This window comes from Peromyscus eremicus, chromosome 3, assembly GCF_949786415.1.
Source record: "Peromyscus eremicus chromosome 3, PerEre_H2_v1, whole genome shotgun sequence".
Classification (NCBI taxonomy): Eukaryota; Metazoa; Chordata; class Mammalia; order Rodentia; family Cricetidae; genus Peromyscus; species Peromyscus eremicus.
The window spans coordinates 90,047,887-90,073,998 of NC_081418.1; the positions used below are offsets into that span (position 1 = coordinate 90,047,887).

At 39.6% G+C, this 26,112-nt stretch overlaps 1 protein-coding gene across 4 annotated transcripts in view; it reads right to left on the minus strand.

Annotated features, from left to right (window-relative positions):
- Positions 1-26,112, minus strand: part of Ctnna2 (catenin alpha 2) — a 1,136,313-nt gene that overhangs the window by 782,725 nt on the left and 327,476 nt on the right. For all 4 annotated transcript variants that reach the window (XM_059258010.1, XM_059258006.1, XM_059258007.1 and 1 more), the window contains one exon: positions 13,798-13,964. In XM_059258010.1, the coding sequence (XP_059113993.1) occupies positions 13,798-13,964 (167 nt within the window). The remainder of the gene's footprint in view (positions 1-13,797; positions 13,965-26,112) is intronic.

Genomic DNA, 26,112 nt, shown 5'->3' on the forward strand with positions numbered 1-26,112 from the left:
CAGTATATCTAAACAGGCTGTCCCTTTGTAATCTTGAGATACAAATGAGCACACATATGTCTAGGAAAAGTAAGGTGTGCTCCATTCTGAATTATGGGACTTCGGTTCTGTTGAAGACACTCTCACACAGGTGGCTGAGGCACAGTGCTTATCAAGTGTCACTAGGTGAAGGAACAACACAGAGCACATAAGCCAGTGATAAGAGATATCAGCAAGCCTGTTATCCCAGAGGTGTGATGGAGCCTTTCAATTCACCCAACAGGCAACCTCATTCAGTAAGGAAAACTTGGCAGGGGGGAAACCAATTTTCTATAATAACAAATGCATGGCAACTGGGCTTCAGTCTGGAGTCTACTAAAAAAAAAAAGTCACTTTTATCTACAGACATTCTACATAATCCCCTTCCTAATTATAAACATGTAAAATGGTAATTAAACTCATCAGAGTCACCTTTTTTTCCCATTCTGTCCAGGCTCTAACAACACACGAGGGAAAGAATGAAATACAGTTAAATGGAGGCCGCTGTGTGGGGTTTTCTTAGGCACTCAAACCAAATTGCATTTTATTGCACCGAATGGCCTGTTTAACATATTGGCATAGGTTAATGAGATGCTCATGCCTTAAATCTATACAATAATGAACCAGCAATGCCTCTCCTTTCTAATAGATTTATAATAATTTAAATTTTGCCATCAATAGCACCATGGAGTGGACGTTCTTGGCAGCTCTGATGTCCCTGCTGCTTATGTAAGATGTAAATCGTTTCTTGGGACTTTAAAATCTGGTTCCAAGGATAGGAAAGAATAATTATCACAGAGGGTGTTAAATCTAGGAATGGTTTTCTAATACGATACCCCGGGATTCTTACTAGTTGTTAGTCAGCCCAATTTAGAATATTTATTTCACTCTGTTATACATAATTTTTCTTATTGTTTTTCTCTGAAGAATCCAGATGCCCTTTAGAATTTATAATAATTATGAAACTTATAATTTAATAAAGTACTATTGAGAAAAAAGCCACTAAAGTATTAATCAGTGGTCTGTTCATGAACAGGTAGATTTAGTTATACTTTGTTTGAATCCTAGAAAGGTCTGGAGTTTCAGCTAGCCAAAGTTTCATGGAGAAGCCCTGCACAAAACATATACCACATTCCATAAAAATAGAGGAAATGGGACCAAAGTCTGATCTGTGGGTCAGTCCATCAAAGTCCGTGATAAAAGGGATAGGAGGGTAGGTTGATCGAACCATAGATCCATGGATGGGTAGATATATAGTCAGATGATAGACAGACAGACAGGTGATAGATAGATAGATAGATAGATAGATAGATAGATAGATAGATGTGTAGAAGAATTGAAAAGGAAGGGCAGAGACTAGGCATTTTTGTCAACTCAAAATTAATTAAAAAAACAAGTTTTTATTTTTGAAAAGGGTCAATTTTTTGAATGACAAGGGAAAGGAAATTGGCTCCTAAGATTCAAATAAATGCCTTATTCTCAAATATTTACTGGCCACTGGGGATTTGGGGATACCAGGCGAGGAAAGGGCAATTCTTATACTGTGGAAGAGATGGAGATACTATCCACATGCACCTGCCTAGGATTCACCATGAAAACTATAAGTTGCAGGTGTGGAGAGGGCCAGGGATGTGTGATAAAATTGATTTGGGTTTGAACCCATATTTTAAAGAAAAATTCCTCTTATCCAGGGTTGTCTGCAGGTGAGGGGACCAGGAGGTAGAAAGGAAGCTGTGGAGAGCATACAGTCTTCTTAGGACTCCTCTGGAAAGGCTAGGACACTCATGGCCAGAGAGACCTTTGTATGGGGTATGTTGAGGAGGAAATGTACTGTATTGGAAGCTAGCTTCCAACAGGAGGACACGAAGGTACCTAGCAGTAGCTGTCACTCTTCCTCATTAAAGGCCCCCCATCATCTGGGGTATCACAGACATCCATTCCTCTCCTACAGCATAGGTCAAAGTGAGAGCATCTAAGCCAGGTATTCCTTGTCCTTCATGGTTGTCATCTGTGCAGAGATGATTGAAAAGATTGAAAGTTCTAGAGAGGGCATTAAAATCTGTTCAGTAATTGGTGTGTTTAGATGTTATTATCAGAGTTTTTCATTTAGAATTCTTCAAGGTCTTCTTTGTGGTTTTATAGCAACCAGGTGCTGTCATTCAGGCACATGATCTGCAATGGAGTTCCAGAACTAAAAGGGCATTGAGAAATAATAGATTACCAGGCCACATTAAAAAGAGCATAGATAACAGTAAGTTACACTGTGTTCTAGTTTTGTTTTTAATTGTGGTGATAAAACACTCTCCCAAACTCACAAGGGTTAATTTTACCTTGCAAATTACAGTCCATCATCACAGAAAACTAGAGGATGAACTCAAGGCAGAAGAATCTTGAAACAGACCATAGAGCTACACTGCTTGCTGGCTTGCTTCCATGCTCATAGTCAGCTGGCTTTCTTATACAGCCCAGGTCTACCTTCCTAGTTTTGGTACTGCCCTCAACGAGCTAGGCCTTCCAGAATTAATTATCAATCATAAAAATGCACATGGACACATCCACAGGCCAGTCTGAACGAACCAGTTCTTCACTTCAGGTTCCCCCTTCCAAGATGTGTCAAGTTGACAATCAATATTAGCCACCAGTCCATGTGTGTCGTCAATGTTCCCAAACTATGGGGCATCTGAATTCCATCTGGCCCCCAGTAGTCACTAAGAAATTAAGACTCCCTTAAGAAACTGACCAAGTATTTACTGTTTTATAGTTCATTACTTTATTTTTGAGGAAGAAATTATCTGATATCTAAGACCTTCATTTTAGAGAGACTAGATTGGGACTAGAGAGAAAGTGTTTGTTTTCCTGGAGTACATGTGTCTAGATGAGTTTATGTATAAGACTATCACTCATGCAAACAACGTGACAATATAATCTGATTACATTAAATCAAAGCCTCAGGGAAAGTATTGCCCCTCGTCACCATCACTGATTAAAATCTGGGATTTCCTTTAAAATCCTGAAACGCCGAATATCAACATAGCACACTGACAGTGTCAATTGACTTCATGACATACCAGGTGTCTGGCTAAGAAATGAGTCCTCAGCAACTTCAGCAGCAGAAGTGATTACTATCACACAGTATTCTCAATAGTGTCTGATGAACAACTGATTAGCTTTGTTCAGCACATCCATTCCTCAAGTGAGTGCTAACTGAGCTTTGGAACTATGTTACCCACTGATTACAACTGCCCTTCTGAATCTCAGGTAGCAGCAGCATAAGAAGAAGAACCTTTCAGGATCTTTAACATAAACAGGAGGAGAGGGCTATTCTAGAAAAGCTCATACAGGCATCTGCATGGGAGAATAGAGGCCTTACTAGGGTCAAGTCAAATGCCTGTACATATAGCCAAAGGATTCCTCAGTAGCCACATACACTGCTCTATGGGTCAGCAGAATACTGTGCTGTTTCTGAGAGAAGTATTAGAAGATATTATTCTAATGAGTGGTCACCAGCCATCCATGTTATACAAGAACAGGGCACAATAACTGATGATCTTCCAAAAACACTGACAGCTCTGCCTTTAAAATGGTCAACAGACAAGCCTGTATGGGTTCAGCAATGGCCTTTAACAACAGAGAAACTCCAGGCTTTAGAAGAGCTGGTAGAAGAACAGTTAAATGCTCAGCATATTGAAGAATCAACCAGCCCTTGGAATTCTCCTGTATTTGTTATTAAAAAGAAATCTGGTAAATGGAGAATGGTAACAGACCTTAGAGCAATTAACAAAGTAATTCAGCCAATGGGCTCTCTACAATCTGGAATTCCTTTGCCTACTCTGTTACCAAAAGGATGGCCTCTCATAGTTATTGATTTAAAAGACTGTTTCTTTTCAATACCCTTACAAGAAAAAGACAGATTTGCTTTCACAGTGCCTACTTTTAATAATTCTCAACTGGTTAAAAGATTTCAATGAAGGGTCCTCCCACAGGGAATGTTGAATAGCCCACCTCTGTGCCAATATTTTGTACAACAGCCATTGGAAGTGGTACATAAAAATTTCCTAAATCTATAATTTATCATTATATGGATGATATTTTACTAACTGACTCAAATGCAAATACTTTAGAAAGAATGTTTGAAGAAGTAAATAAAATTTTGCCTTGCTTGGAATTACAAATTGCTCCTGAAAAGATACAAAGAGGTGATTCTATTAATTATTTAGGATATAAAATAGAGCTACAAAAAATTAGACCTCAAAAGGTGCAAATTAGGAGAGATCGACTACAGACACTTAATGACTTTCAAAGATTATTTGGAGACATTTCTCATCTACGAATTATTGTTGGGGTAAAAAATGATGAACTGAATAATTTGTTTGAAACCTTAGAAGGTGACAAGGACTTAAATAGTCCAAGGGAATTATCACCTGAAGCTGAGAAAGAATTGGCCTTGGTAGAAAAGAAAGTACATGAAGGGCACGTGGATTGTATTGATCCAAAGCTGGATTGCATTTTGGTTATTTTACCTTCTAGGCGTTCTCCTACAGGAAAATTAATGTAGAGGGAAGATATTATATTGGAATGGATATTTCTACCAAATAAACCAAATAAAAAAATTAAAAACTTATGTGGAAAAAAATCTCTGACTTGATTTGGAAAGAAAAATTGAGACTTCGTCAATTAGCAGGAATAGACCCAGCAGAAATTGTCATACCTTTAACTAAGGAGGACATTGAAAAATTATGGACAGAAAGTGAACCTTGGCAAAAAGCTTGCAGTAATTTTTTGGGAGAAATTAACAGCAAATATCCCAAAAGTGATAGAAATGATCTTATAGAGAGAGCTGATTGGATCTTGCCTCGAATTGTATGGGAAAAACCCATATCTGGAGTTCTTACATTTTATACAGATGCCAACAAACAAGGAAAGGCAGGTTACAAATCCGAAAATTTAAGTAAAGTGGTTCAAAGTCCTTATAATTCAGTTCAAAAATCAGAATTATATGCTATTCTATTGGTATTAATGGATTTTTCAGAACCTCTCAACATAGTAACTGACTCTCAGTATGCTGAAAGAGTAGTATTACATATTGAGACTGCAGAATTTATCCCTGATGCTTCAGAATTAACTTCACTATTTATTCAATTACAAGATACAATCAAGAAAAGGAGTCATCCTTTATATATAACTCACATCCGATCCCACACTGGTCTGCCAGGCCCTCTAGCACAAGGCAATGATGAGATTGATAAATTATTGATAGGAAATGTGCTGGAAGCCTCAGAATTTCATAAAAAACATCATGTCAATAGTATAGGTTTAAAAAAGGATTTTTCCATAACCTGGCAACAAGCCAAAGAAATAGTAAAGAAATGTGCTACTTGTTCCTTCTACAATCAAACGCCATTATTAGCAGGATGTAACCCAAAGGGTACTCAGAGGAATGAAATCTGGCAGAGGGAAGTGTTTCATTTTGCAGAATTTGGAAAATTGAAATATGTACACCACACCATTGATACTTATTCAGTATTTCAATGGGCAACTGCTTTGTGTTCTGAAAAAGCTGATTCTGTAATCACTCATTTGCTAGAAGTTATGGCCATCATGGCTATACCTGCACAAATCAAAACTGACAATGCTCCATCATATATCTCTGTTAAAATGAAACAGTTTTTTGCTTATTACAATATAAAGCATATTACAGGTATATCACATAATCCTACAGGCCAAGCAGTTATAGAAAGATCAAATAGAACTCTAAAGGATATGCTAAATAAACAGAAAAGGGTAACAACCCCCCAGAAATTGACTACATAATGCTCTATTAACTTGAATTTTCTCAATGCCAATGAGAAAGGAACAACAGCTGCAGAGAGACATTGGATAATAGGAAAAACTACAGAATTAAATCAGCCTATATACCTTAAGGATGTGCTGACCTCAGAATGGAAACCAGGATATGTGTTACACTGGGGACGAGGTTTTGCTTTTGTTTCTACAGGAGAAGATAAGCTGTGGGTACCATCAAAATTGATAAAGGTTTGATTTGAACAAGAGAGACCTCTTAATTAGAGGAGGTGATATTTCATCAACCAGCATGAACATCCAATTTAAACTAACTTATACCAGTAACACATGCCTTTTAATTTAACCAGATAATAACTTGCCAAAAAGGAACATCCCCATAAAACCTTGGGGAAAGGTTTTTTGTTATTGTCTTTTAGGAGAATGAAGGTTAAGGAATCTGGAAAACACTGGACAAATGAGACAACTGAAGAAAGGGACAAATCATCTATCCCAGGAAACAGAGTGAAATGGCGTACGGGTATATCATCTAAAAAATTTTGTCTTCCTAAATGTTTGTTTCTGCTTTTCTCTAAAGATTTAACACTATTGGTCTTCTAATAGTCCAGATCAATTAAAATTTAAAGCTGACTTTGGAGTTGGAGAATGGCTCTGTCCTTCTTTAAACTCAAGCATGTTGTTAAAAGGAAAATGCAAACTCCCTGTATCATGCCAGAAGAAAAGAGCCATCTTCTGCTATGGGACAGGAGAAAAGCCAAATTAATTAAGGGACTATTCTATTACTAATCTCTACTCTTTGATTCTATTCTGATTCTTTAAACTTTTCTTAAAGTATGAATTTTATATCAAAATTTACAAGATTAATATATACATATATATATATATATATACATTTTAAACTTTGTTAAGATATGAATGGTCATATAGAGTACTAACTAATTCTAGAAAGAAAAAAGGCTTCAATTAGCTGCATATATATGTCTTTGTGTTCGAGTCTCTTATCAGTTTTCTGCAGGAAATCATGGCCAGGCCTAACATCAACTGAAGTCTCCAGGAAGAAGATGGGGCCCCACAACAACAACAATTCCACGTGGACAATAATAACATCATTAAGCTGACAATCATCATCTACAGATCAGCTTTGAACTACAAAGTGCTCAGAGCAATTTTGAGAGGGCTAGCTGCAAATGATCCAGTCTCAAAGACTACTTGAATAAGGATTTGAGATAAACCCTGAACTTTGGCATTATACACAGACTGGATAACGAAGGATATAGTTACCTTTCCTAGAAATTGACAATTAACCTAAAATTTTTTCTTTTCATGATAAAGATACCTTCGCCCATACCCAGCAGGAAGCAATTTTAAGAATATGATGCCCACATTCCCCAAGAGGTGGTGTGGGGCGAGTGGTTTTTTTGGTCTTTTAATGGTTTTGGGTCTGGGGTAATTTTCATTGATTTAGGGGGGTTGGTTACAAGTTGTTGTCAAGGGTTAGGAAAAGACTAAGCAAAGGAGATTAGATTTAAGGTTCTTGTTTAAAAAAAAAGAAAGAAAAGAAAAGAAAAAGACGATTACTAGTTTTAAATACTTTAAATTGGATTGGATTGTTTTATATTGTATATAAAATATATATATTGAAATTGATATTGTTAGAAAATGCTATATGTATATTTCTAACTGTATTTATACCTTTCATTTAACAATGTAATACAATTTTGTGATCCTTGAATGTTATTATTACTAACTATTAGGATATGAAGAAATGAAAGTTAGTAATTAGACATTATAACAGAACTTGTCATATTAGGTATGTTTTCAAGATTGAGCAGATATATTTTAGATATACAGGTCATCTTCAAACCCTTCAGAGATCTATAGAATATGGCATTTAAAATGATTTAATAACTTAGAAAATTTTTCTTTTTTGTTATGACTATGAGACATGTCGGCTCCTGGCAGTACCAATCTACTTCAGAGAAAATATGGGCATTGAAAAAACTGCAATTGGAGTTAACTTTTATTGTGGCAAAAGTTAGCCACTGGACAACAAAGTATCCTCGAATTAACTGCTGACAAACAGGACAGACAGGAAACGAAACAAAGGACTACGATTCTTGCCAAAACAAGTATGGTTATGGCTTTATCAAAAGGCATCTTCTGAGGCCAGGACAATATGGCACCATCCCTGACGTGGCCTTCGCTATCCAGAAAAGGTACAGTGCCCTTTTCTTCGAAGGCAGCTGAACAGGCAGTGGCCGATGGCTTCTGATGTGCAATGGAACAGCAGCTGAAACAGTTATTCTTGAAGAGTAACTAAGCTCATGCCTCTCAATAGTAGAATGGCATTTAATAGAGGGATGTGGAGAAGAATGGGATGCTGAGATGAAGCCACATACACACATAGCCAAGAAGAATGGACAGCTGAATTAAAAAAACCATCAACAATTTCCAGAATTTAAAATCCTGAATCATGACATGACACTAGTGGAATTCAGGTATTTCTGGTATATAGACTGCTCTCACCCAATGTGAGGTTGAACTGTTGACCTTGTCTACAACCTACTTCCCAAATGAGTCTGTCAGATACGCTAAGCCTATAGGCTGAAGATGATGCCCCAACACTGTGGAGAAACCTCAGGTGACTGTCCAAGCAGCTGGCTGCTTCTGTCAACTCACAATCTTTTGGAAGTTGCTTTCATGTACTTCCAGTTTTTATTTTTTATCAGGTAATATTATTTTCCTTCTTGGATCTCTGAGGGAGTTGAAGATCAGTTAGGATAGAAAGTGAATTAGATACATTTTGGACTTACCAAAATAGGATAGATAATGGAATTATTTTCTCTGAATTTGTCAAATAAAAATGGACTAGACATTGTTTAGGTATTTATTACTTGTATATATTGTTATAGTTATTGTACTTTTGTATATAGTTTTTCTTATGCTAGTTATAATTTTTTTCCTTTTTTCTTTTTTATTAAAATAGAAAAAGGGAAATATGGTGATATTTTATTTGTACTAAAATGTTATTTGTATGTTAATAAATAAAGTTGCCCGGGGGTCAGAGCTATTAGCAAGTCATAGGAAAGCTGGGCAGTGGTGGCACATGCCTTTGATCCCAGCACTTGGTGGGCAGAACTAGGTAGATCTCTGTGTGTTCAAGGATACAGCCAGCATTGGAGACACACACCTTTAATCTCAATACCAATGATAGAAGACCTGGAGGTCTGTACAGACAGGCAGTGACGAGGCGGTCATGTGGTTGTGTTTACAACCAATGAGAAGGCAGAACAGGAAGTCTATATAAAGACTTTAACACAGGAAGTAGCTCTCTTTCGGAGAGGTGGGACCAACGCAGGAGGAAGGGTAAAGTTTTAGCTCTTAGCTCTGACCTCTTGGCTTTCTTCTTTGCATTGGTTCTGTGTTTCTTATTTAATAAGACAGTTGGTTACATCTACACTGGGCAATCTCTCAGAGCCTCTAGGACTTCACTAATTTTTGGAGGCTTGCCTGGGCGTTTGCTCAAAATCACTCAATTTCCCAAATAATTATATATTTGGGTATGAAGCAGATGATGTTGGGTGATTTAGAAAAATAAATCAACGATCTTTCAGATACTTAGTGAACTATTTATGGAACAACATAACCAGGAGTTTCTGATGAGAGGCCAAATCCCTCTCAGTTCCTGTAAGTTACCAGGAAGGGAGAAGAATTCATATCTGGAAAGGATGAACATCAACAAATTTTGGCACAGGGCCTAAAAGTAATGTGTAATGCTTGAGGTAAAATAGCCATTAGCAGGTAACATTGCAGGGGGTTGTGGGTATTCTTCAGTTCTGAGCCAACAGAAAAATGGAATCACTTCTTGACTCTGATGAAAAAAAACATCTGTTGTGGCTCCAATGGGAGCTATTCTCCTATAGGCTCCGGAGTTAGCACATTTGCTTCCCAATTAATGATGGTGCTTTGGAAGGTGGCGGGACCTTCAGGAGGTGGGGCCTCATTGGTGGAAATGGTCACTAGGGAGTGGGCATGAGGTTTTATAGCCTGTCCCTAGTTCCTAACAGCCCCCTATTTCCTGTTCCAATATGTGAGGTCAAGAGACTCAATGGCAGCTCTTGTTATCATGGAGTCAACTGCAGCTGTATGTTCCCCTCCGTGATGGACTGTATCCCCTCAAATTGTGAGCCTCTCCTCCCTCAAGTGGCTGCTTGCCAGTTACTTGGTCACATCATCATTCATCATCATCATCATCATCAACAACAACAACAACAAGAGCAAGAAATACAGAACCTGACAGTCTTTTATCTGTGTTGTATTACTATGTGCTAAAGAGACTTGCTTATTTGAGAAAAAAAGGTGAAAAAGAGGCAGACTGATAGTTTCTAACTCACTGCATTAACACATACACAAACACTGCTGTTGTGTTGTGGGTTTGTTTGTTTGACTGTTTTTTTTGTTTGTTTGTTCAGTTGTTTTTTTTTTTCTTTTTCTATTATTTTGAGAAACTCCATACATGCATACAGTGTACTTTATCAAGTCTGCTGACCCTTTCCTTCCTCTCCAGTCTCTCTCCTGTCCCCCATAACCCTATTCTTTTCCATTTAATGCGGTCTTTGTTAAAACCCAAAGTCCACTTAGTGTGCATGGGTGTAGGATAATCTATTGGAAGGTTGCATCCATCAAGGAAACTGATGCTTTCCTCTGGAAGCCACTGATTGCAAGATCTCCTCAACAGGTGGTGAGACTTTATTTTCTCCCCCCCCATACCCCCATGTGGAGATTTTGGCTAGTTGATCTTGTACATTCACTTTTGTTTTTAAATTTGTTTTGAGTCTGAGAATCTCACACATATTTAAAATAATTTTATCATACCTTTATCGTATCTACTCTTCACTCCTGCCTCTACCTCCTCCCAGACATTCCTCACTATGGAACCCTCTCCTGTCTTCATGGCTTCTGGTTTTAAGCCACTTAGTCTAACTAATGCTGATTGTATGTGCATGAGTCTGGAGCCATGCACTGGAACATGGGCAATCTACCAGGATCTCCATCTGAAGAAGTTGGCTTTCTCTCCCCCAGCAGTCATTAGCCAGCAACTCTTTATGTTTTTAATCTTAAGTTTATAAAATAAATAGATGTATGCAATATCTCAAGAGTCTATGCTTTTTTATTTAAGAAATTTTTCTTATTAATTTTACATACTGACCACAGATCCCCCTCTCAACCCTCCTCCAGATCACGCCAACATACCATCCATCCCTTCCTCCAAAAGGGTAGGGGCTCCCATGGGGAGTCAGAAAAGCCTGGTACATACAGTTGAGGCAGGACCAAGCCCCTCCCCCTTGCATCAAGGCTGAGCAAGGCATCCCACCATAGGTAATGGTCTCCAAAAAAGCCAGCTCATGTACCAGGGATAGATCCTGATCCCACTGCCAGGGGCCCCTCAAACAGACTAAACTAGACAACTGTCTCCTGTATGCAGAGGACCTAGTCTAGTCCCATGCAGGCTCCACAGCTGTTGGTCTATAGTTTGTAAGTCCCCATGAGCTTGGTTCATTTGTCTCTGTAGATTTCCCATCATAATCTTGACTCCCTTTGCTCATAGAATCCCTTTTTCCTCTCTTTGACTAGACTCCTGAAGCTGGGACTAGTGCTTGGCTGTGGATCTCTGCATCTGTTTCCATCAGTTACTGGATTAAGGCTCTGTGATGACAGGGTATTCACCAATCTGATTACCCGGGTAAGCCAGTTCAGATACCTTCTCCACTATTGTTAGTAGTCTAAGCTGGGGTCATCCTTGTGGATTCCTGGGAATTTTCCTAGCACCAGAGGCTATGCTTTTTACTAGCAAAATACTCAGGGAAAAAAAAAAAAAAACCACCATGTTTATTTATAAGGATTTTTGTCCATATCTGCCAGCTTTTGCGTGGGATTTTGACTTGAGAGGGTAGTTCCATGCAATGACACCAGGCCTGATCTGAACTCAAGGTGGGACACGGTCCCCACCCTTGTGCTAGCCCTAGATACTGCAGTTCTCTGTACAACCACAAGATGGAGACATTCCCACTTCCTCTGTTACTGTGGTTTGAGAACAAATGCATTATCTAGTCCACGATCATTTTTAATTTTACTACTGACAGTCTGACAGACCTGCTTAACGTTGCTAGGTTGACCTTTGCATGATTTTGTGCTAAATCCTTTTCTTTAAGTTCTTTCACTACTGTGTGGAGGACAGAATGCAACTGACTTTACAAATGCCTGGAGAGGTGTCAATCAACAGCAGTGGTCAAAAGAGCAGGAGGGAGAGAGGGAGAGAGGAGAAAGGGAAAGGGGGTGGGGGGTTTGGAGTTGTAGACAGTATCACAGACTTGGGTTTATTTATTTAATTGTATTTATTTATCTATCTTTTTATTTAGAGATAGAGAGTCTCCTGCATCCCAAGCTGGCCCCAAGCTTTAGATTTAGCTGACCTTGAACTTCTGATCCTAATGCTTTCCTAAGAGCTGTGCCCCATGCCAGTTTTATGTGGTGCTAGAGAGTAAACCCAGAGCGTTGTGTACACTAGACAAGCACTCTGTCAACTGAACCTCAGGCCCAATACATAGATACAGAGATACTGATTGCTGGAACAGTCATAGACTCCAGAGGAAAACCTATTAATTGACATTTTCCTAGACTAGTATAATTTCTAACTTCTTTCCAGAGATCTAACCTTATAGCCACAGGTAAGTTTAACTCTTATCTTAATCAAAGAAAGTTCTTTTTCAACAGAAACAGACAGAGAGCATTACAGAGATGGACCACTGGGCAAAATGCAGAGTCAGTGACTGAGGGTTGCTCAGCACCAATTGCTACAGCTGCAGTCTCTATACCTAAGTTTCAGAGAAGATAAAGGGAAATCTAGGAGACTAAGAGACAAGATACTATAGGATATTTCCAGAAAGGGGAAATTAGAAAAGCCAGAGGACCAGGTAAGGATGTCTGCTTAGTGTCTAATAGGGAAGTGGTACCCTTGAAATCTCAAAAATATGGTTGCCTCAATGAGACCTGCATATTTCAAAAGATCGTACCCTTAGATGTAGAGATTTATGTGATTATGGCTGTTACAGGAGAATTGGTCTTCTCCAAGGACATGAAATGTTTCACCCTCTTTTAGGGTTAAAAAAATCACAGATTTCACAGAGAAAACCAGAATTCAAGATTTTGCAAAAAATTTTGAGGAGTTTGTGCATAAACTGAGAGTCGTGGGCCTTATGCTGGGATCTAATCTAGTAAATTCTATAGAAGATTTCTTGACAGGTAACACTTAGGACTTAAATGTTGTGATGTCTTGATCGGCTCCAGTCAAACAAGGCTGACACAGGTGAGGTGAGATGAGCTCTCATTACTCACCTCCTGTATCACTTTGCCCCATCACAACTTGTTCTCTTCATTGCCAAAGACTAGAAGACCCTAACAGAAGTAGGTAGGGCCAGGACGAGCTAGTATTTTCCAAGGATGAGACCCAGCCTGCCATCATACGGTTCCTGGGGAAACCCTGTGCTTCGCACCTTATCATCTAAAGAGTGGGAGAAAAATCCAGGGCTTCTGACAGCTGTCAGGGACTTCGGAGTCTCTGGAAAGAGATATGAACTGGGCACTGTTTTATCACCAGACTGAAATAGGTTCAAATATATATTAACATATATTAATATGTACACAAATGCAATTAGCATATGCCAGGCTCTTTCCTTTTAAGAACACTACGCCATTTACTCCACAAAGCAATGAATACAAGCTCTATGTTTGGAGGCAGGGAGATGACTCAGATGAAATTTAGCTTTTTGAATGCTCTATAGGTTATAAATGAGCTATTAGAAAAATTTGGTGCTATACTAGGAAGCGAGTTTAATCAGGCGATCCATGAGCAGTGGAGCATGTCTAATCCTTCCCAGCTGTCCCCCCACCCAGAGGTTCTCATGAGGTCTACATACGTACAATTTTGAGATGAGATAAAAGTCTCATGACATCTGCCATATCAGCCAGGATTAGCAAGCGTGTCACAGCCGACAGCAGTGCCCGTGCAGCCCGCACCATGGTGCCACGCTTGACCGAAGAGCAAGGGTCATCAGCGAACTCAGAGGAGGCGATCCGCATTGTCTCACCTGCAAGACAAACACAGAGAGTCAGGTGGGATTTTCTATTGAGAGTGGGCATGCAGGAAACGTGGGCATGCAAGAAAATGTATTATATCATTGGGTCCTTGAAAGACTCTATATCACCTACACAAAGTCCATTTTCCTACTTGCCTGCTTAGACTTTATGTACAGGTGCAAAATAAAACAACCCATGATGTACAACAAGAACTTGGGAGAAACTTAAAATTTCATTTTTGTGTCAGTACAATGGTGAACTGCTAAGACACACAATCCTTGGAAGTATAAGTTTCAATTAGAGAATGCAGTTATTAACTGCTTATTAAGTACATATGTCCCATGCTTCACACACACACACACACACACAGAGAGAGAGAGAGAGAGAGGAGAGAGAGAGAGAGAGAGAGAGAGAGAGAGAGAGAGAGAGAGAGAGAAATTTCTTTTTTAGCCACCCTAAGTAAAAGTCATTGCAAAATACATATGTATGAGGGAGAAGAAAACTAAGTTATATCCACTCTTTTCAATGTAGTAGGAAAGACCACTATACCCCAATGCAAATCCAAAGAGGATGACCATATAGAAAGCTAGATAACTTTGTCTAAGTTATCAATGGGAAGCTACTTGCTGTGGAATAGACTATTGTTCATAGGAAAGTAAGAATTCTCTCTCTCTCTCTCTCTCTCTCTCTCTCTCTCTCTCTCTCTCTCTCTCTCTCTCTATTACACACACACACACACACACAGAGAGAGAGAGAGAGAGAGAGAGAGAGAGAGAGAGAGAGAGAGAGAGAGAGAGCGAGCATGTGCTAGGGAGCTACTTGGATGATTCTAATTTCTACAGATTAAACTGGTGTGAGTGCTACCTTGGGTAGGAGGAGACCACTAGGACAGGGTTATTCACAGAACAGATGACCCCCAAATGACAATTTAGTTCATCTCCTCTCTGCACATGCAGAGGGAGTGTAGTTAAACAAACTAGGTTTTCCAGTTCAGATATTCAAACAGTGGATCAGGGAAACGCCATGTAACACCAGTCCACACACGTGCTGGCTACAGGGCGACGATTGTGTGTCAAAGCCAATGGGTGACAGGGTATCAGAATAGAGTTCCAGTCAATCAACCTGAGGCCCACACAGGCACTATTGGTAAGGCAGGAGGTCAGGGTGGACAGAAAAGGCTGTAAAGCCTCATGGGAAGGATTCAGAACTAAGACATAAAAACACTCACAAAGAGCAAAGGTGGAACTTTCTCCATCTCCCCACAGACGCTGACTAAAATGTACAATGGCATTCCAGAGCATCTGCAATCAACTTCCGGTTTATTATAATACTAACTGTACGGATTAAACGTGCTCAGGGTGGAGAAAATGACTAGTGTGAGAAAATAAAGAGCAAGCCACAAAGGTCTAGGAGAAGGCTCAGACTACAGTGTATGCCTGCCTGTAAAGGAAGGTGGGAGGGAAGTCTGCCATCCAGAAAGGTTCAGGGGCACAAGGAGCCCTGGAGCCAAAACTGGTGGACAGAAGAAAAAAAAAAAAAGAAAGAAAAAAAAATACTAACTGTACACCCCAGAAGGGGATTTAAGACAAAGGGCTGAGACCATAGATTAGCAAATGATTGTTTGTTCAGCATGCACAAGGTCCTGGTGTTGATTTCCAGCACTGCTAAATCAATACTTTTGATGTCAAGATTGCTCAGTGGGTAGAGGAGTTTGTCATAAAACCTGATGATCTGAGTTGGATTGTACATGGTGGAAGGAACCAATTCCTGAAAGTCGTTCTCTGACCTCTCCATGTTTGCTGTGGCACATGTACATGCACCTACCCCAATGCATTAAATAAATAAATTAAAATATAATAGGATACTAACGCAGCCTATGACCCACAAGGTTACTTAGTGTAAAAGACAGAGTATGAGTGAGAAGGCCTATGTTATAACAATGATCTAAGAAAGCTAAAGTCACATAAAAGCCCTAACTTTCAGTGCAGCCTAGCCCTCGAGATGGTCAAGTATGTCCCTGCTCTGAACTGCTCCCCCTTGAAAGACTGTCTGTTCTTAATAGGCTGCCCCTGCTTCTGTGTTAACTGTGGGTTTCTTTCCAAGTCCATATGCAAGGACACAAGAACCCAGAATCTACACTGAGATGCCCTACAAATCCCAGTCTTAGTCACTGTTATAGGCAGTGAATAGTCTGATAGATGCTCAGTAGAGAAGAAAGAGAAAAGAAAAAGGAATAAAAAGAGACCGATATAGATAAAGAAAGAGAGGGAGTGGTGAAAACAGACAGAAGAAAAACAGAAGCAAACTGAGAAAGAAGAAAGGGGAAGGACAGAGGGATGGAAGGAGAGAGGGAGAGTGAAGAGAGAGAGAGAGCACACACACTCTCAAATGAGAACATGTAAGTTTGCAAATGTAAATCTCAGGCTAAGTTCTAAGAGTACTCTGAGATAAATAGCAGGTAATTTCATTCAGTTTAAATTAAAAACTAAAAGCCTATTCTGAGCAGATACAAATGATCTCACGTTGTTAAAGATTCCGAAGGAAGGGCAATGTGAAGTCAGTGATAACACTAATGCATCTTATATCCCTGTAGCATTAGGATTACCAGGAAAAAAACGGAAATCTATATTACAAACTGATAGGCAAGTTTATCACTATAAAATTAGCTATTTTCCCAGGGAACTGCTTTTCTATAAGACTGAAAGAATCAGCTGGGAAATGGCAGAGTGTGTAGGATAGCGGACGGGCACTGGAGAGAGGACAACAGGGATCTCCTGGTTGTGTGTGTGTGTGTGTGTGTGTGTGTGTGTGTGTGTGTGTGTGTGTGTAAATATTCAATCTCAATTACTTGACTATAGATCTAACTGGAGCCATGCTATCTTGTGAAGTCTCTGATCTTCCGAAGCTCCCATCACCTGCTGGAAAGACAAGTAGCATGAGTGATGGGTTAGAAGCAGCCAGTCACGTGTAGTTCTTTCCCACGGAAGACTATGACAGGAGCATCTATCTAAAACCTCCACATATTTTAACTCATGGATTGCAGGTGAAAAGCCTTCACCTATATGTACAGCCCTGTGTATGTACGTGTGTAAATTACAAGGTGGAATCTGCATATGCAAGACAATAATCAAACATTTGTCTTTCTGAGTTTGAAACACCAAAATTAATAGCTTACTTTCTAGATCTGAGGACACCTGTGATACAAAAACAGAAAGGAAGCCAGGAAGGAAGAGGAATACAGGAGGGGGCCAAGAAGGAAGAGGAGATATAGGAGGGAGCCAGGAAGTGAGGGGGGAGGAAAATCAAGTAAAGTACATTAGTTTGAAAATGCCATAATGGTGTCTAATATCCTGTACAATAATTTAAAAATAACCGATTTGAAAAAGGAGAATAGAAGTTTAAAATCAGTAAGATCCAGGTTCCCACTCTAATGTTGTTAAATATATGAGCTCAGTGCTCATGAGATCGTAATGCTTACATCCCTCAACTGTAAAGTGAGGGTGAAAATAATGTTAACTCTCTCACAGAGTGTTAGTAGGGTTATTAAAGATGATATACTCAAGACTCTGACGTCAGCACATACCTATAACGGGCTGCTGTGGTTTGAATGGGCCATGTCTGCCATGGGCTCACATGCAGGAGGGTTGGTGCACAGCTGGAGGTTTTTTTGGGAAGGTTGTGAAATGTTTAGAAGGTAGAGCCTGCATGGATGAAGTGGGTCACAAGGGGCAGGCCTTGGGGCTTTACAGCCTGGCCTCACTTCCTGCTCATACTGTCTCCTGACTGCAATTGCAATGTGGCCACAGAGCTTCCTGCTCCTGTGTCCTTGCCTTTACTGCCTGCTGCCATGTCTTCCCTGCCTTGATGGACTGTATCCCTTTGGAACCACAAGAGGACATAAACCTTTTTTCTCTTAAGTTGCTGTTGATGGCCCTTTTTTTTCACATCAATATAAAGGTAACCAATATTGATGGCATGGTTATTATTATTATTATTATTATTAATGCAATTTCTAACCCCATTGTTTGATCTTCTCCATACATTAAAAGTAGTTGAAATACTGGTTACAGACTAGGAAGCATATTTTTGGATGATCTAGGTTTTTGTACTTCTTGCTCAAAAGCAAGAAAATATCTGTCATTCTCCATGTTCAGGTAGATGGTTCCATACCTGTGTACATACAGGCAGCGGTAAATTAACTTGGAGAGTATTACTTTAAAGGTACTAAGTTAAAGGAAAGAAAAAGAGTTGGGAAAGAAAAGTGGATGGGAAGGAATTGGACAGGAGAGAATTAAGTAGATTTGATCAAAATACACCTTATGCATGTATGAATATTACATACATTCATATATGGTGAAAGTATTTTTTGTTATAAGTCAGGATATATGTTTAAATGTTACTCTAGGCTTGAAAATAAAAGATGCTTACTTTGGTACTCAAACTACCCTGGAGGCATCAGGCTTTGTATGCACAACCGAGCATAATCTTGAGGTAATGTGCACTACTAATATTGAACAGTGAACCAGAGTGATAATGCATGGAATGGGTAGGTAGTAAATCAAAATCCAAAATGGCCCAAGAACACGGCTCATTCTTTGGAGCGTGGTCTGCATGTAAAGAAGCACTTTTTAAATATTTGATCTCTGAACTACTGAAAAACTGTGAAGTGAGGCTCAGAAAGTACAAGGTGATGGGGTGGACAACACAAATGGTTGCCAGCCCGCCGCACTGAAGGTTTAACTCACAGTTTCTTTGTCTCCTCTTAGCAGTGGCATCCAAGGGTCTTACTCCCTAAATTCACACCGATAAAATGGAAATGAAGAAAAACTGAAGCTGCAGAGTAAGCACTGTAAAACAACTAAAACAACAGCAAACAATGACCCAGGAAGCCAAGGGGGAGCCAGACATTCCAACGGCCTTCATATGCTTGATGTGGTGATATGCATTGAAACTATTTTCATTGCTATGTACACAGGTGGTCTATATGAGGACTGAAAACCAGACAATTCAAAGGAACCAAACATAACATCCATAGTTCTAACTTAAGACCTATCACCAGGAGACATATGATGAACTGCCTTCTGGAAAGTTCTTTAAATCTGTATTTTTGCCAACAATTAAACTGTTTGATCATATCATGACCCTTTGTCTAACTGCATAAAATATCGGCAGTTAATAAAGTTTTTTTCTCCTTTTCCTAACACAGAACTCTTAAATAAAGTGAGAAAAAAGAAGCAAAAGTCTCCATCTTCCATCGACTTAACTCTGTCTTTCTGTCAGTGTTTCTTTCTGTCTGTCTCGCCCATCCCTCTGCTGTTGTTTACTGAGAAAGACTTTCCTGCATTCCAGACTGATGTAGGATTTGCTGCCGATGAAAGGATGACTTTTTGAATGCTGCATCCTCCTTTCCCCTTTCTAAGCACTGGGAATACAGGCGGTGTAGTCCTCCAGGGAGCTATTTGTTCCCTTTACATGATGCGCTATGAATCAAGTTTTACACAAATTCTCTTTAAGGTACAACTCTCTAAGACTATTGAAAAATGGGTACTATTTAGCCATGCAACAATCACAAACAATGTTGCGTTTGCAGAATAAAATAAGAAATAAGATTATACAGTTAAGTGGTTCACTAGCAGTTTCCGTAAGCCAATTCAGCCATTTGAACTACATAGTAGCGTAGAGGAAAATATCTTCACTTGTGATAAAGCAAACTGAGATGAGTAAATAGCCAGGGTGGAAAAAAATACAGAAATTGTGATGTTTCCCTAGTGGGATCTTAACACCTGATACCTGTCCTGCATCCTGTTGGGGGGTGGGGTGGGGTCAATTCTCATTTCACAGGAAACATCCTGAGTTGGTTGATGATTTGAAAGGATCCATTGAGGAGGCATTGATTTAGCTGAGGACCTCTGAGTTAAGCAAATGCAATGATATCTTTGTGAGAGGGTTCCATGAGTGGGGGCTGCTGCTGCCAGAAGACTCATGATTTCTTCTGTTTTACAAACCCATTAGTTCCTGAGTATATAGACTTCATGACTCTTTCCATCTTAGGATCATTTGTATTTGTCTCAGTACTATAACATGGTTATAAGTGGTTCTCCCTCTTGCCAATTATAAGAAATATTGTCCTTTTAAGAGGTCAAGATGTTCCAAGTTCTATTCAGAAAATTTTAGCTGTACCAATGCATTGAGAAACTCTGGTGGGGTAAGTACTCTCATGCCATCTTTTTTCCCGGAACAACTGAGGAGTGAAAGACAAGCTTACTTGACCAAGGCCAACTGCATGGTAAGCATCAGGGTGAGTGTTTAAAGCCAGCTAGCTCTAGAAAGAACCTTTAGTTTAAAAATAACACTTAATATCTACTTGTTCCATTAAAGTATCTGTTGGCATATTTCTGAGTGGCCTGAGATTAGAAGTTGAAGACCCATCTACATGTTTATTTGGCCAGTTGAGCATTGGAAAGCAGAAAAGAAAAAAAGGAGTAAGAAAGAGAAGAAAGGATAGGAAAAGAGATGGGAAGGGAGAGGAATAGAGGGAAGGAAGGAAGAAGAGATGAAAGCAGTAGGGAGGAAGGACCTAAGCAGGACTATTTCTAAAAATTATTCCTGGGCATGCTGCTTCCTTCTGTTACAGTAGGACTGAGTTGGGACTGCCTCTGCCTTGCTAGCTCAGAAGTTGGGCAGTGTAGAAGCCATGATTGCAACACATTACTTCCTCTGCCCCTGACATGAAGGCATTTTAGATGATGTGGTGATGCCTGATTATGAAACTATCTCTTCCATTCTAAGGGCCTGGAAATCTGGCTGGACCTCACAGCCAGAGTTACCAACACACCTTGAAGTAAGGAAGACTGATCTTTACTGTGTACTGAGTCTGTTTGTATAACCTGCTTTTAAGAGAACAACTCAGCAACTCATCTTACTTCCCTTGGATTTCCCATGTAATCGACTTTTACAACTTTTGCTAATGCATAGCTACCATCTTAAATTATGTCCTCTTTCATGCCTCCAACCTGGGCTAATACATGTGTGCTTGCATGTTATGATAGACAATACAAAAATAACAAATAGGTTAAAAACAGCCTTATAAAATAAATACCGTACGTGTTGGAAGTTACATGGATGTGAGTTTAGACATTTGTTTACAGCAGTGGCTGCAGTACTGTTTGTTATCTAGGCCAGTTGGGGACAGATGCAATCAGGGAAGCTTCATCCCTTGTGAAATCTGTTAAAGGTTTCTATACAGGATCTCTCATGCCTTCCCACATGATTCTTTCTGTGCTGTTCAAAAAAAAGAAGAAGAAGAAGAAGAAGGAGGAGGATGAGGATGAGGATGAGAATGATAATAATAATAATAATAATAATAATAATAAGAAGAAGAAGAAGAAGAAGAAGAAGAAGAAGAAGAAAAAGAAGAAGAAGAAGAAGAAGAAGAAGAAGAAGAAGAAGAAGAAGAAGAAGAAGAAGAAGAAAATCCCTTTGTGGAGAACACAGACACACAGACACAGGGACAGACAGATCCAAGAGCCAGCATCTAGGTAGGCACAGAGTCAGTCTCAGACAAAAGATAGACAGGGAAAGAAAGAAGACACAGGCAGGGAGAGAGAAGTAGAAGATTCAAATCTGAACTTGCTCCTTGTCAAATTACTCCAAGGTGAAGTTCTTTCATTTTTTCCCCTTAATGTGACACTGATGCTTTATTGGCAACTCTGAGTTATCATTAATGCATTCAAACCGAAGCAAGACGAGGTATACCTTTACTCAGCAAATGCTGAGAAGAGGAAAGGAAAACTTGCCGAGGTCGCCTCTGAGCTACATAAAGTTATACTGAAGCGAGGGGAAAAGTTCAATGATGTTTCAAAATTTATTGAACTTCATAATGGTATAATTTGATTTCCCGCTTTTATTTTTTATTTATTTTAAGTCAGTACGCAAGTTCAGGAAGTACCGTGAGACTGTAATATTTGAGAAAGGCAGGAGCTAGGGAAAACGGTGGCTCTTTCCTTCTTTGTTCTGCCCACACAGAAAGTTGCTACAAAAGGAGAGAAACCTTAAAACATTTCTTTTTAAAACAGCAAAAAATATGAAAGGCAAGATATGCATTTCACTCCAGGGTGGTTATGATTCAAGTCCATGATTAGGGAAAAGGTCAGCAATTCACAATCAGATTTCCCTCTGAGGACCAGCAGTGGTTAAAGACAGTACTTTCTAAGGCAAAATCTACATGAAAATGAGCTTCCTCCATGAGCATTTCAAACACTGAACACCTACTGAGGCACTGGCACAGGTCACCTCCTGAGATCCTCAGTCTTCACAAGAAAGCTTTCTTGGTTAAACTTAAAAATCAGAGATGGGCTAGGGAGATGGTTTGGTGGGGAAGAGCAGAATTCAGATGCCAGAACCCATATCAAGAGCTGGGTGTGGTCATGCTTGTACCTGCCACTACCAGTGTGTGTGTATGAGGGTGGGTGGAGGTGGAGACAGGAGGATTTCTGGAGCTTGCTGGCTACCTGTCTAGCTCCCAGTTCAGTGATAGACTCATCTCCAGTGAAAGTGGTGGAAAGTGAGAGAGGGTATTTAACATCCTCCTCTGTCCTTTACACATAACACACACACACACACACACACACACACACACACACACACACACACACACACACACACACACACACACAGAGCCCTTTACCCAAACCACATCAAGACTAAATCAGTATTGCAAAGTAAGAAAGCTGCCTGTCCCTGTATCACTCCAGAAAAGGGAGTGGGCAGGCTCTGAGATCATTTGTTAGTTTCCTTTTCTCAAGCAGCACTCTGAGAACACAAGAAATTAGGTAGAAAGTCTCAGAAATTTGTTGGCATCAGTGTCCTTGAAGCGACTGTAAAACTGGAGAAGTTAGGGTCCTGAGGAGACCTCCCCACTTTCATCTTTAGTCTAAGTGCACCTGAAGGGTGCCTGGTGTCTGGTGGAGGCCAGCATCCCAGTCTCTACTAGATGTGCCAATGGAAAGCTCTGGTCACTGTACTCCAGGCTGTGAAACCCACAATGTGTCAGCAACCAATAACCACAGTTTCACTAACAAAATGCCTATTCAGCCACATGACCTTTCCCCAGACTGGTTTGAGAGGCTCCAACATTCTAGTTCACATTTGGTCAAACCAGCACACTTTAACAAGGTCTGATCATGGTTCCAAGGCTGTTCTCCCTCTCTAGAGATGCATTCAGTATGCAAAAACCACAACAAACGTCAGTAACTGATGATTAAGTGTATTGAGCGTTATGAGCTATTAAACATCGTTAGAAACGGTAATGCACCACCTTGCAGAAAGCACAGATCATTAAGCATATGGATTTTAATTATTTCAGCTATAGCCTTCTCCAGGGTTGGAAGGAGAGGGTGAAAGCTAATTTTACATTGTGGTAGCCAGTGACACTATCAAGCTGCAATGTGGTACACTTCCCAAACGAGGCTTTTGCAGAGACCTGTTAAATATAGCAATTGCCATGTTCCATAAAAAAGGAGATTATTATCTTGGGCTGGAGTGCAATAAAAGACCATAAACTTGGAGATGTTAAAAGTGATGTGCTAATCTTAGGAGAAAAATGGAATTCAGCGGATCATTAAATAAGTTGCACAGTTTTTCATTGTGTATACACATACATTGTATATACATGTATGTGTGTATGAGTATCTTTGTGAGTAAGATGTGTGTGTATGTATCAGTAGTGTATGCCTGTGTAAGAGTTTGTGTGTGTTTTTAAATGTGGGGGGATGTAGAATCTAGAGGTCATCATGGAATATGTTCTGCTGTTGTTCTCTGCCTTACTTTTGGAAATAAGCTCTGCCCTTGAAGGTGGACCTCACCAGTTGTGTCAGACTGGCTGGTGACCAAGTCCCATTAAGCCTCCTGTGTGTCAGACTAGCTGGTGACCAAGCCCCATTGAGCCTCCTGTGTGTCAGACTAGCTGGTGACCAAGCCCCAGTGAGCCTTCTGTCTATGTCTATGGAGCACTAGGGTTACAGGATCATTCTGCAGGACGTAACTACAATTGTGAGTGCTTGGAATTGAATTCAGGTCCTTATACTTGCCCTGCAAGAACTTTATCATCTGAGTCTTCTCCTTAGCCAGTCAGCCAGCTTATATTTTTATTAAATAAAGAGAAAATAAGTGATAGGTATATACAATTGATTGTGGAATAAATGTATCCCTAATAAGTAAGCTAGCATGTGTTTTATGTATTTTTACTGAAAATATTTTTTATTTTTATTTGTTAAATCTATTCTGATCAGTTTCCTCTCTCCCCACTCCTCTCAGATTTTCTGCACCTTTCCATCCGTCCATCTCCAAGCTCTCTCTTTCTCTCTCTTTAGAAAACAAACAGTTAAATAAACAAATAGAATTTTAAAAAGAGAGGAAAGGAAAAAGCATAGAAACACACATGCATGTGCCATAAATTAGTTTGCAAAGCTAGAAGTATAAAAAAATTAACATTTGTATGACCTCAACGTTTTAAACATGCAAAATATGTAAGGCAAGACTATCTATAAAGAGTATGCTGTTGACTTATTTGTATTCTAGCTCAGCTTTCTATTCTTCTCACAACCATGACACAAATCAAACCCATTAAAATGTCAGCACCCTGGTAACAGTGTTCCATAGCTGCTAGATGAAGTGTGCCTTCCAGACTCTTTGAATATGATGAAGAAAACAAGGAACCACACCATAGTTTGCACCAGGAATACACAGGTAAATCAACATGATTATCAAAAATGCTACCAAAAATGCAAAACTTCAGTATGATACCAAGGCACACATGACAGAAGGAGAGAACAGACTCTTACAAGTTGTTCTCTGACATCTGCATGCATGCTGAAGTATATATGTTTACACACACACATACACACACACACACACACAGATGCACAGTCACAAAAGCATACAAATACGCACATTCAATAAATGAATGTAATATATTTTTAAATGTTAGCTCTACATCTGACTAGGCTCAGACAGCATCCAGAATCAACAATCTCAACATGTAAATGCACAGGGCACTATGCTCAGTCCTGCTGAAAAAGATACAGTTTGAGTCAGTGCAGAGTAGGAGGGGTGGACTTCATGCCTACATTCTAGAATGTAAGCATACATGTACATGCCTGTTCCTATTGCATAAAACCAACTTAACTTTACAAAATAAGACAAGATCTAAGCAGTTGCTCTCAGGCTTACAGCTAATGGTGCTATAAAATTCCAGCTCAGTGGTCTGCAGGATATCGCTTTGTGGCAAAGTGCTTGCCATATTCCACAGCCAAACTAGTAGCAGAGGTCAAATCTAGCCAAGACCTTTAGCACAGAAAAACCTTCCTCTTCACAGGAAACATTCCAATTGGAAATCTAAGATGTCAGCTTTCTGCTATTGTTCTTTGTGTTTTTTTTCTTTTTTATATACTATTTGGTATTTATATGCCCTCTTAGAGCACATATAAAATTATAATCTACTTTATATTAGGATAGATCTCATGAGAAAATGTTTAATGTCCTGCTAGGAGAAGAGAAATGAATACTGATGGGGTGTTTCCCAGGAACTAATGAGCTCTGTGTTGGAAAAGGGGCCAGGAACAAAAAAAAAAAAGAAGAAATAGCTCCTCTAGGATTCTAGGTCTTCTGAGGCAACATTCAGGCTAAGATGATTGGTTTGCTTTTGCATGCCTTTCTTTTGAGCAAACTAATGTGTGATATAAAAGGTGCTCCTTGTTGGCTTTGGATGGAGCAAAGCTGGTTCCTGGCATGGTTACAGGATAATTGTAAGTCCCTCTGAGCAACTTCAGCATCTGAACTATGTCATGCATCTCTAAATACTGACTGAGGGTATTGATGGACCCTAATCCCTCAATTTTACAAGACAACTCTGAGGACATTCAAGTTCAGTTTCACCAGGCTGACAAGGGGTGGGGTCTAGACCAGAGGCTGAGTCTCTCACCTTGGCTTGAGATTCATGCATATTTCCACTGAATTTCTCTTGGGCTAAAGTCTACTATACAATTGGAAAAAAGAACCTTTTTTTCCTATATACTTTTTACAAATTCACAGCTACCTTTCACCAAGTCAGTTCTCATAATTGAAAACATTTCAGATCAGCTTTGATGCCTTGGTATTACA